This window comes from Oryctolagus cuniculus, chromosome 3 (assembly GCF_051225735.1).
Source record: "Oryctolagus cuniculus isolate XC-2025 breed Fujian yellow rabbit chromosome 3, ASM5122573v1, whole genome shotgun sequence".
NCBI lineage: Eukaryota > Metazoa > Chordata > Mammalia > Lagomorpha > Leporidae > Oryctolagus > Oryctolagus cuniculus.
In genome coordinates, this window is record NC_142869.1 from 110,544,362 (window position 1) to 110,557,680 (window position 13,319).

Consider the following 13,319-nt stretch of genomic DNA (forward strand, 5'->3'; position numbering starts at 1 on the left):
CCCCCTCTTCGTGGAGGAACGACACAGGACCCTGCGTTGTTCTTTTGTCTGCTCGGCCCTTCCCAGGTTTGCTGCTAGTTCTTCCCGGGTTGGCTGCCGTCCCTCCACCTCCGTGGAGGGGCGGGCCCCCCTGCCACTTTCCCCACTTCCGCGGGGGAGTGGCACGCCGCTGGCCGCTGGCCGGCTCTCGCGGGGGCTGCTCAGATGTTATCCGGATGTTCCCCTTAGATGTTCCTGGTGCATGTTGTCTCTCTCCTCCTTTATAGTCCTCTTCCACCAATCCCAACTCTGCTACCCACACGCCGAGTACGCTGCTCTCCTCCAATCAGGAGCAGGATCAGCTCCTGCAGGTCATCACTCAAGTTGGCGAGAGGCAGCTGCGTAGAAGTTGTTTACTCCCTTCTCAGCGCCATATTGTGGGAGAGCAGATGCATAGAATAAGTCTTAATTCCAGTAACTTAGTCTAGTCCGAGTTGCTCCCCACATAACTCTTTCATATATTGATTTATTTTGGTTTGGGTAAATTTCCAGGAGTGGGATGGCTGGATCATATGTTAGATGTATAATCAGATTTCTGAGGTATCGCCATGCTGTCTTCCATAATGGCTATACTACTTTACATTTCCACCAACAATGGCTGAGGATATATTTTTACCCATATCCTCAGCAGCATTTATTGTTTGTTGATTTATGTATGATAGCCATTCAAACTGGAGTAAAGTGTAAAACTTCACTGTGGTTTTGATTTTTCATTCCCCTGATGTTTAGTGATTCTAAGCATTTTTTTCATGTGTCTGTTGACCATTTGAATTTTCTCCTTTGCTAATTTCTTAATGAAAGTGCTTGTTTTGTTGTTGCTGAGATTCTTGAACTCTTTAGAGAGTCTGGATATTAATCCTTTATCAGATGCAGAGTTTGCAAATATTTTATTTCATTCTGTTGCTTTCCTCTCACTTTGCTGAGTGTTTCTTTTGCAGTATAGAAGCTTCTAAGGTTAATGTAATGCCATTTGTCAATTTTGGCTTTGGTTGAATATCCTTCTGGGGTCTTTTCCAAGAAGTCTTTGCCTATGTCAATGTCTTGCAGAGTTTCCTCAATGTTCTTCTCTAGTAATTTGATGGTATCAGTTCATACATTTAGATCCTTGATCCATTTTGAGATAATTTTTGTATAAGGTGTAAGAAAGTGGTCATGTTTTATACTGCACTTGAAGATCCAATTTTCCTGCACCATTTGTTAAAGAGACTACCCTTTCTCCAGGGATTGATTTTTTATCTCCTTTGTCAAAGATTAGTGGATTGTAAATGCATGGATTGATTTCTGGAGTTTCTATTTTGTTCCTTTGATCCACATTTCTATTTTTATGAAAGTATTAGGCTGTTTTGATTATAATTGCCTTGTAGGAAAGTATGTCTTAGAATCAGGTATTGTGATGCCTCCGGCTTTGTTTTTGTTATATAAGATTGCTTAAGCTATTCAGGATCTCGTGTGTACATATGAATTTTAGCATCATTTTCTCTATATCTGAGAAGAATATTATTGGTATTTTGATTGGGATAGCATTTGTTCTATAAATTGTTTTCAGTAATATGGACATTTTGATGATACTAATTTTCCCAATCCATGAACATGGAAAATTTTTCCATTTTTATATCTTCCATTTCTTTCTTTAACATTTTGTTATTTTCATCATAGAGATCTTTCACCTTCTTGGTGAAATTTATTCCAAGTTATTTAATTTATTCTGTAGCTATTGTGAATGGGATCTTAGAAGTACTTTCTCTGTCATGGCATTGTCTCTGTATAAAAGGTTGTTAATTTTTTATGTTAATTTTATATCCTGCCACCTTACCAAACTCGTCTATGAGTTCCAATAGTCTCTTGGTGGAGTTTTTTGATTCCCCTATATATAGAATCATGTCATCTGCAAACAGGGATAGTTTGACTTCCTCCTTCCCAATTTGTATCCCTTTGATTTCATTTTCTTGCCTAATGGCTCTGACTAAAACATCAGGACTATATTGAAAAACAATGGTGAAAGTGGGCATTCTTGTCTGTTTCTGTATCTTAGAGGGGAATGTTTGCATCTTTCCCCCATTCCATTGGTTGCTGTCTTTGGTTTTGTCATAAATTGCCTTAATTGTGTTGAGGAATGTTCCTTTTGTACCCAATTTGCTTAAGGTTTTCATCATGAAAGAATGTTGTATTATATCAAATGCTTTCTCTGCATCTATTGAGATAATCCTATAGTTTTCATTCTTTAGGTTTTTTTAATGTGATGTATCACGTTGATTGATTTGCGAATGTTGAATCATTCCTGCATACCAGGGATAAACCCCACTTGGTCTAAGGGAATGATCTTTCTGATGTGTTGTTGAGTCATAGAAAGATTTTGGGAGATTTCCTCTCAGTTGTTTTTAATAGGTTTAGAAGGGTTGGAATTAAATATTCTTTAAAAAAAGCTGGTAGAATTCAGCATTGAAACCATCTGGTCCTGGTTTTTTGTTGTTGGTGTTGGGAGGCTCTTTATTACTGACCCAGTCTCTGTCTTGGTTATTGGTTTGTTTTGTTTTTCTGTGTACTTATGACTCAATTTTGGTAGAGTGTATGTATCCAGAAATCTATCCACTTCTTCTAGATGTTCCGATTGGTTGGCATATGGCTCTTTGTAGTATTATCTGAAGATTCTTTTTATTTCTGTGGTATCTGTTGTTATATTTCCTTTTTCATCTCTGATCCTATTGATTTGGGTCTTCTCCCTCTTTTTTTGGTTAGTTGGGCCAATGGCCTATCAGGTTGTCTTTTTTTTTTTTTTTTTCCAAAATACCAGCTCTTCATTTCACTAATCTTTTGTATTTTGGTTTCAGTTTTGTTTATTTCTTATTTTGATTATTTCTTTCCTCCTACTAATTTGGGGTTTGGTCTGTTGTTGTTTTTCTAGGTCTTTGAGATGTATTAATAGTTCATTGGTTTGAAGCCTTTCCAGTTTCTTGATATAGGCACCAATTGCTATGAAATTCTCTCTTAAAGTGTTTTAGCTGTATCTCATAAGTTTTGATATGTTATATTGTCATCTTCATTCATATACATAAATTCGTTACTTCCCTTTTGATTTCTTTTATGATCCACTGTTAATCCAGAAGCAGGTTGTACAGAATCCATGTGTTTGAATATGTTCTAGAGATTCGTGAGTTGTTAATTTCCAGATTCATTCCATTGTGTTCAGAAATGATGCATGGTATGATTCCAGTATTCTTTTCTAATTTGCTGAGTCTTGGATTATGGCCTAGTATATGGTCTGTGTTAGAGAAAATACCATGCACTGATGAAATGAAAGTATATTTTACAACTGTGGGTTGAAATGTTCTGTAGATATCATTTAGGTCCATTTGGTTCATAGTATCAATTAGCTTTGTCATTTCTTTATTGTTTTTCTGTCTAGTTGATTTGTCCATTAATGAAAGTTGGGTGTTGAAGTTCCCCATTACTATTGTATTGGAGCCTGTGTCTCCCTTTAGATCCATTAGCATTTCTTTTAAATAGCCAGGCTCCATGGCATTGGGTACATATACTACATTTATTATAGTCATATCTCCTTGTTGGATTGATCCCTTAATGATTACATAGTGCCCTTCTTTGTCTCTTTCACAGTTTTTATTCTAAAGCCCATTTTGTCTGATAGTAGGATAAGTTCATCTGCTTATTTTTGCTTTCTGTTAGCATGGAATACCTTTTTCCATCATTTTACTTCAGGCTGCATGTTTCTTTGTTTGTGACCTGCATTTCTTGTAGGCAGAAAATAGATGGATCTTGTTTTTTAATATATTTAGCCAGTCTGTATTGGCAAACTTAGGCCATTTACATTTAAGGTTACTATTGATACACAATGACTTGGACTTACCATTTTTCTGTAAATATTCCTATTGTTTGCTTTGGATTTTCTTTGTAGTTTTACCATGAGATTTTGTGTCTTCACAGTCTTTAATAATATTGACTATCTTTCTGTGTTTTTGAATTGCACATCCTTAACCATCATTTGTGACGCTGGACATGAGGTGAGAAATTCTCTAAATTTCTGTTTGTATGGAGGGTCTTTATTTCACTTTCAACAATGAGAGCCTTGCAGTGTACAGTATTCTGGGTTGCTTTTTTTTTTCTTCTAAGACTTGGTCTATGTCTCTCCATTTTCGTAGTTTCCGATGAGACATCAGCTGTGAGTCGAACAGAGATAATCTGAAAGTAATTGGCATTTCTCTTATGTACATTTTAGAATATTTTCTTTGTTTTACTGTTGAAACTTTGGCTGCAGCGTGTCATGATAATGATCTTTTCTTGTCATGCCTGTTAGAATTTCTGTGTGCTCCTGTACTTGGATGTCCTTTTATTTCTCCATATTAGGCACGTTTTCTGTCATTTCACTGAATAGACTTTCTAATCCATTCTGTTTTTCCACACCTTCAGGAAAGAATAAGACCTATATATTGGCTCATTTGATGGTATCCCATAAATCTCCAACACATTTAATTTTTTTTTAAATTTCTTCGTTTTTGATCTGACTGAGAAATTTCCAGAATTGCCTTACAGGTCGGATATTCTTTGTTCTGCCTCACCAAGTCTGTTGTTAAGTCTTTCCAACATATTTTTTATTTGACATGTTGAATTCTTCATTTCTAATCTTTCATTTTGATTCCTCTTCTCAATCTTATGGTAGAATTTTTCTTCCATGTCATGTATGGATTTTTAACTCATATATTTGCTTCTCATTGCTTCTGAGTAATTCTATGATTAATCTTTTGGATTTTTTTAAAGATTTATTTTTATTTATTTAAAAGATAGAATTACAGAGAGGTAGAGACAGAGAGAGAAGTCTTCCATCTGCTGGTTCACTCCCCAGATGGTCATAATGGCTGGAGCTATGCTGATCTGAAGGCAAGAGCCAAGAGCTTCTTCCGGGTCTCCCACGCAGGTGCAGGGGCCCAAGGACTTGGGCCATCTTCTACTGCTTTCCCAGGCCATAACACAGAGCTGGTTTGGAAGTGAAGCAGCCAGGACTCAAACTGGCTCCCATATGGAATGCCAGGACTGCAGGTGGTGGACTGCAGGTTGTGGCTTTACCTGCTATGCCACAATGCCGGCCCTGGTAGCTAATTTTTAAGAATAGTTAAGTAATGTACATTGGAACTCGGTCACACTAGATATCATTTTGGTCTATATGTTTTAATTATGACATAATTTTGACTGGTATTTAGGGAAAGAAAGAATTTAGCCCCAGGTGGTAGTAAGGGAGAGCTAGAAGATATTAAGTTTGATATTTAAGAACAAGTTGCACTAATCAGACACTTTAAAACCAAATTCTGCCCAAGCCTGAATGAGAGGAAGGAATCGGCTTGTTTTTAGTCATATTTAAGCGGCAGATGTTAAAGCTGGACTGCTAAGGCAAACCCTTGTATATTAGTAAGGTAAAGCAGAATGTCGCTAGGCATCAAAAAGTTTCCAGGAAAATAGAGAAGTTCGTTAAATGAGTTTTAAAAAAGAGTGTCATCAAGGAATTAAATAATGGTGAATATTCTCATCATGGTCAAACATTTTCTCTCTGACCTGATTCTTAAAGTTTATGAAAAGATAGGACAACTTGATTTTGTACCAAGGGTTAGAATGGGTCCCTGCAAATCTGTTCCAAGCTGTAAGTTGAAAATGGATGGGGGCCAGCAGTGTGGCGCAGTGGGTTAACGCCTTGGCCTGAAGCACCAGAATCCCATATGGGTGCCGGTTTGAGACCCGGCTGCTCCACTTCCAGTCCGGCTCTCTGCTGTGGCCTGGGAAAGCGGTAAGAGGATGGCCCAGGACCTTGGGCCCATGCACCTGCATGGGAAACCCGGTGGGGTGAGGGATGGGGGCTCCTGGCTTCTGGCTTCAGATCGGTGCAGCTCTGGCCAATTGGAGAATGAACCATTGAATGGAGGATCTCTCTCTGTCTGCCTCTCCTCTCTCTGTGTGACTCTGACTTTCAAATAAATAAATAAATCTTAAAAAAAGAAAATGGAATTGGTTTTAATTAATAGTTAGAGTAGTGCCAGAGAACTGTTCATAGTATTACTGAGGGTTCTGGACTGAAATTGTTTCAGGAATTTCCTGTCTGCCTCCAATGTTTCCTTTTTTAAAAAAAAATATAAAACTAGGAAGAATGGGTGAAAGGTGAATAAATGTTTTTTTTTCTTTTATGATCTACTGCATTGTAGATAGATCTTTTAATTATATAGAACATGTAATTCAGCAATTGCACTGAGACATAATGTGTTTTAACAGCATTTTAAAAAAACATAATTTTATTTTAGCTGATCTCTACCACATCTATATTAGATGTTTACTTATGAATGAAATATGAGATGAAATAAGACTTTCATCTCCCATGCTAATCTGTTTAGAAAGCAGACAAGTTATCTGTCACTTAACTATGGGAATCCATTCTGAGAAGTGTTTTTAAGCATTTTTTGTCATTGTGTAAACATTATAGGTTGTATTTATGCATACTCAGGGCTACAACATCACTTGACCATGCAATCTGCGATTTACTAAAATGCTGTTGTGTGGCACATGACTTAGAAAATGAGAAGACCAACCCTGACCTGCCATGAATGAGCTGAGTGACCCTAGGCAAGTCTATGAACCATTGTTCCTTTCTTTATGTTAGATTTGGCAAGCATCACGAAAAATCTACTACTCAAGATTATTTACATAAAATTAAATACCGCCCTAGAATTGGCTCTGATCACCTACTATTTCAGAATTTGACTTTTTTCCCACCTTTTTTTTTTCCATGTAGGCTTATTTTCTTTCTCTTCTACCAGATCTTAAGCTCTCTCCAAATCAGGAACAATGCTTGTCTTCTTGGCCTGAGCATCTAAGACATGTTCACCAAATACCTCTTAATTAGGAGCTGAGAGTTATATGCATTTAAAATTACTTCCCCAAATGCCAGTAAGGTTGATTGAAAAGAAAATGTTTAGGATCTATAAGAGTGGCTCGGGGCTGGCGCCATGGCACACTAGGTTAATCCTCCACCTGTGGCAAGGGCATCCCATATGGTTGCCAGGTTCTAGTCCTGGTTACTCCTCTTCCAGTCCAGCTCTCTGCTGTGGCCCTGGAGGGCAGTGGAGGATGGCCCAAGTGCTTGGGCCCCTGCACCTGCATGGGAGACCAGGAATAAGCACCTGGCTCCTGGCTTCAGATTGGCGTAGCTCCAGCCTTGGCAGCCATTTGGGGGGGTGAACCAATAGAAGGAAGACCTTTCTCTCTGTCTCTCTCTCTCCCTCTCTCACTGTCTATCTGTCAAATAAATAAAATAAAAGAGTGATTAACCATGATTAACCATGATCCCTTAAGTAAGTTGCCTAACCTTTCTGTGCTTTATGTGGCTCATCTACCAAATAGAATGATATTTTAAGCATACATTTTAGTGACTATTAGATAAGAGAGTTCTTTGATAACTGAAAATCAAATAGTACTTTTAGCTTAATATCAATCAAATAAGACTTGTGAAAAATAGAAGGAATAGATTCTGCTATCTCAGTTGGATACTTGAAGAGATGACTTGTGCAAATGTGTGATCAAAAATAATTCTTTTTAAAAAACATTTGTTTTCATCTACTTGAAGGGCAGAAAGAGCATGTATACTAGCCAGGAGCTTCCCTCTGCTGGTTCACTCCCCAAATGCCATTAACAGCCAGGGCTAGGCTAGGCCAAAGCCAGAACTCAACCCACAATCCCTACATGGGCAGCAGGGGCCCAAGTACTTGGACTAACATCGGCTGTTTCCCAAGGTGCATTAGCAGGAAGCTGTTGGAATCCAAACCAACACTGTAATATGGGATGCAGATGTTCCAAGCAGTGACCCAATTCACTTTACCACAGCATCTGTCCTACAAGTCATTCTTTGAGTGCTCATAACCAGTACTGTTGTCTTCTGGAAAGTCCAGGTGTTTTCTGGTGCCTCCTGTGAGAAGGCAGAATTCCCCAATTAGTAATCCTGATTTGGATGGTGCCCGTTCTGCATTTCCTTCACTCTTTGCTAAGAAGTTGTGTGCTATATTAGAAAGATTGGCACTTTGGATTATACCACCATGGTCACCTGGGGGGACTCGTAGACCTCCTTGTCATCCTGGATGCCCTTAGTAAGGAGAAGCCAGACTAGCCCACTTTCCTCAGTACTCTCTCCGTTGTCATAGGGAGTCTCTGAAATACATGCTTCAGGGTGTGACTGGAAAAGACCACCAACCTGGGCTCTCTGCAGGAGAGGAGTATGTTCACTGTCTTGAGTTCTAGCATCCTGATCTTGGCATTCTGCCCTATGGATTCTTGTAGCAGGGCCTCAAGGACAAGGCCATTCAAACATTCTAAATACATGTCAAAAGCCTGACACAGGGTACTTTATCTGTTTTTTTTTTTTTTTTTTGAAGATTTTCTTATTGCCAGGCAGAATTACAGAGAGATTGGGGTAAAGACAGATTTTCCTCCTACTGATTTACTCCCTTTGATAACTGCAATGGCCAGGGCTTGGCCAGGTTGAAACCAGGAGCCTGGAACTCCATCCAGGACTCCCATCTGGGTTCAGAGGCCCAAGGATTTGGGCCTTCCTCTTCTGCTTTCCCAGATGCATTGGTAGGGACCTGGATTGAAAGTCTGGGATTTGAACCAGGACCATATAGGATTCCAGCATTGCAGGTGGCTATTTAACCTGCTGTACCACAATGCCAAGCCCTGTTCTTTTTTTTTTTTTTTTTTTTTTTTTTTGACAGGCAGAGTGGACAGTGAGAGAGAGAGACAGAGAGAGAAAGGTCTTCCTTTGCTGTTGGTTCACCCTCCAATGGCCGCCGCTGCAGCCGGCGCACCGCGCTGATCCTGGCAGGAGCCAGGAGCCAGGTGCTTTTCCTGGTCTCCCATGGGGTGCAGGGCCCAAGCACCTGGGCCATCCTCCACTGCACTCCCTGGCCATAGCAGAGAGCTGGCCTGGAAGAGGGGCAACCGGGACAGAATCCGGCGCCCCAACCGGGACTAGAACCCGGTGTGCCAGCGCCGCAAGGTGGAGGATTAGCCTATTGAGCCACGGCGCCGGCCTAGCCCTGTTCTTTTTTAAAATTAGCAGCTGTGCATTGTCCACTGAATACCTACTTTACCTGTAATTGAGAGAGACACATAACAGGAGACAAGATCTACGTGTCTCTTACTCCAAAAGACTAGGCATGCATATATGAAATATTTGAGCATTATACTGACAGGCTTCTATGTCAGAGAATCAATGACTTAAAATAGAAAGCTGCAAGAATTCCAAGAAGTAAGATATCAGTGAGGAAGTGTTTTAGGTAAGAAAGCTAGAGGTAGATTGGGAAATATGGTTGGGATATAAGAATTTGACAAGGGGTTGGTATTCTAAGGAGTAGCCACAGCATGAACAAATTTCTAGAAATAGAAATGGAAATAAGTGTGTTTCCTTCACATTTCACTAAGAGGCAATGGGAAGCCATCGTAAGTTGGAATTTAAAACCAGTTAATAACACTGGAGGCATGCAATAATAATAGCCTATAGAAATACTCATAAACATGTACAAAGATATTTATTGAAAGAGAAAAGGGAGGTTGGGGGGGAAGCCACAACAATACAAAAGTTGCACTTTGTAAATTCACATTTATTAAATAATAAAATAAAAATAAAAAATCCCCCCTCCAAAAAAAAAAAAAAGAGACATCATATGAATGCATCCTCTCCATCAATACACTGCCATACCTTTTCATAGTGGCCTATGTCCTCTCTTCAATCACTTCTTAGTATTGGTGTATTGACACCATGAAATACTAAGAAGTATTGTTGTGGCTTCCCCCCCAACCTCCCTCTTTCCCGCGACCCTCCCCTCTCCCACTCCCTCTCCCAACCAGCCCTTCATCGAGTTTCATTTTCAATTACCTCCATATACAGAAGATCAACAGGCTGCACTCACACAACCGCACAAGGTATAGGGTATTGTTCGACTAGTAGTGTTGCTTTTAAGTTTCATAGTAGAACACATTAAGGACAGAGATCCTACGTGGGGAGCATGTACCCAGTGACTCCCGTTGTAGATTTAACAATTGGCACTCTTATTTATGACGTCAGCAATCATCCGAGGCTCTTGCCATGAGCTGTCTAGGCTATGGAAGCCCCTTGAGTTCACCAGCTCTGAACTTGTTTAGTCAAGGCCATATCACAGTGGAGATTCCTTCCTTCCTTCGGAGAAAGGTGCCTCCCTCCTTGATGGCCTGTTCCTTCTGCTGGGGTCTTGTTCACCAGGATCTTTCATTTAGATTGTTTTTGCCACCATGTCGTGGCTTTCCTTGCCTGTGAGACTCTCATGGACCTTTTAGCCAGATCGTATGATCTGTCTCTTAACTTTGAATTTTAAAAAAATCACAGTGGTGTTTCAGGAAGATTACTCTTCATTCCAAGGGAGCACTTGGAAATGAAGAGAGACAGTGGGATATTGGAGAATTGTGTGTAAGTACAAATGTCTAAGGCAAAGGATAGAGAACCCAGAGACATATTCTGAACAGTGTTTTAAAGGACTTCATGGCAAATTCTTAATGGAAGGGATGAAAGAGAAGAGATATTTCCAGGTCCAAATTTGGGAAATGCGTGAAGAATGATTTCTACTAACCAGAATAGATTCAAGATCATGGAACCTTCTTTAAGGAATCCTTCATTTTTATTATTATTATTATTTCTCAGGATGGAAGAAACGGTGCGAAATCTATTGCAGAGTCAAGGATCTTCAGAGCAGAAAAAAGAAGAAATTGTTAATACAATGGTCAATCAGGTATATCATGTTTCTTACTCTTGGATTCATACTGGTACATATGTTTTTTTGTGTGTGTATGTGTGTGTATGTGTTTCTGTAGTTTTGAACTCTCTGGCCTGGAGATTAAGAACAAGTGTGATCTAGATCCAAGTGATGGGATGACTGGACAGTCATCTCTGGTTTCAGAAATCTTACACATATTTAACTCTGATTTCTCTAACTTATACTGTGACACAGGTTGTAGATTTGACTGTGGGAAGGTGTAAAAAAAATGTTTATAATGAAACAAAAAGACCAGTAATAGCATTGCAGTACCTTGTTATTAGGGGCTAAAACAGAGGTTTCTACAGCACTCTATGAAAACAAATGGGATGGAGTGGCTTATCTTATTGGAGAAATTGAGGAACATTTCCAGGGAGATAACATTTGAAGTCATTCTCTAAGAAGTAGAGAAGAAGATGCCATATCTTGTAGGTAAAAGAGAAGTCTAGATGACCATGCAGTGTTGTGAATCTCCACAGCAGGATCATGAAGAATAAGAGGCATTGGTTGTCTAAATCATGACCTGTGGTGCATTCAGAAATCTGACAGTGAGTCCAAAAGCACAGGAAACAGCTGAACGAAGACAGGGCTTGTACGCCTTGCTCATGGTTGTAGTCTCACACTTCTGCTAGTTGGAAATTTAAACAGATCCAGAGAGTAATGTGGGATGAAGTTAACAAGTCATTGTTTTCTGCTGATAACCTTTATCCCATGGTCCTCTGATATAAGTAGAGTGGTCAGGTGAGCATCTAACCTGAATGTGACTCAGAGTAGCCACACAGGTGACAAGAGTGGAAAAGGGCAATATGAGAAAGGTATAACTCAGATGCTTTCAATAGATAAATTTAGTACTTTTATTGAAAATCACTTAAAAGCAGAAATTGAGACCACACCTTGTCTGCATACCTGTGCATGGAAAATTTAAAGAGCTAACAAAAGGCAAAGAAATGGACAGACATTTGACATAGTAACTGGGAATTTCTAGGTTTCTTCTGGCTAGAAAAATAAGTGGGTAATGGAGACAACCGTCAGAACCCACCTAGCTGGTAAGAAAATGTTCATATTAGCTCACCTGAATTTGAGTTCAAGGTTTTGCAGCCTGACTTGCTATGAAGAGATAGGGAGAATCTGATCATAAAAGTTAAAATATCATACAGAATTAAAAATGCTAGGTATAGTTAGTCTTATAAAGGCTGTGTACTAGTTATGGACCTTTAGCCTATTGGCTGAGATGCCTCTGACCCACATGAGAGTACATAGGTCTGAGACCTGATCAGGCTTCTGGTTTCAGCTTCCTGCTATTGCAGACCCTGGGAGCAGTGTTAGTGCAGGTAACTGGGTTCCTGCCACCCATGTAGGAGAACTAAATGAGTTCCTGGTTCCAGCCTAAACTGTTGCAAGCATTTGAGGAATGAATCAGCAAATAGAAGTGCTGTTTCTGGGGCCGGCACTACGGCTCACTTGGTTAATCCTCTACCTGTGGTGCCAGCATCCCATATGGGCACCAGGTTCTAGTCCCGGTTGCTCCTCTTCCAGTCCAGCTCTCTGCTGTGGCCTGGGAAGGCAGTGGAGGATGGCCCAAATGCTTGGGATGTTGCACCTGCATGGGAGACCGGGAAGAGGCACCTGGCTCCTGGCTTCGGATGGGCGCAGCTTCAGCCTTAGCAGCCATTTGGGGGGGTGAACCAATGGAAGGAAGACCTTTCTCTCTGTCTCTCTCACTGTCTAACCCTGTCAAATAAATTAAACAAAAGTGCTATTTCTTTCATTTCTCTTACTCCACTCCTTCTGTCTATGCCTTTCTTTGTCCCTCCCAGTCTCTCCATTTCTTTCTTACTCTATTTTTCTCTCTTAGTTTCTCTCTCTCTCTCTCTCTCTCTCTCTCTCTCTTTCTCTTTCTCTCTCTTTCTTTTTGTGTTTCTATGCCTCTAATAGCTTTTTAAAAAGGCCATGTCCTAAATAGTTGGCTGTTGAAACATTCCCACTAACATGTTATGAGATGGGGATGGGGACAGCTAGTTTCCATCTCCAGTGAATGAATACAGGGCAAGAAATCGACTTAAGCTGCCATGGAAGATTAAAGTTAACTCCATCAAGGCAGAAGAAAAATAACTAAAATTCATCTCAAAGGAAAATGTTTAGATTCTTACTGAGAGGATGCTCAACTTTTCTTGACATGTGGTTTCCTAAAGTTACAGTAATGGTTGAAGTCTTCCGTGCTTTGAGTCTTTCCTGATTATTTAATTTGCTTTAGAATAAATTTGTGGTATAAGTAAAAAATGGGAGTCAATTCTGCATTAAATGGTTCTGTGCAACCTACGTGTAATAGAAATCTGAAAAAGAGCAATGATATGTTCATTATATTCTTGAACTTGTATCTACACGTTAAATCTGTTAAAAATTAATTAAAATTCGGTGGCCATTAGAGGGTGAACCAACAGCAAAGGAAGA

The 13,319-nt window shown here is 39.8% G+C and overlaps 1 protein-coding gene across 16 annotated transcripts in view; it reads left to right on the forward strand.

The window, feature by feature from the left end:
- Positions 1 to 13,319, forward strand: part of NCKAP5 (NCK associated protein 5) — a 1,067,666-nt gene that overhangs the window by 726,184 nt on the left and 328,163 nt on the right. For all 16 annotated transcript variants that reach the window (XM_051849620.3, XM_051849629.3, XM_070071010.2 and 13 more), the window contains one exon: positions 10,757 to 10,844. In XM_051849620.3, coding sequence (XP_051705580.3) covers positions 10,757 to 10,844 — 88 coding nt within the window. The remainder of the gene's footprint in view (positions 1 to 10,756; positions 10,845 to 13,319) is intronic.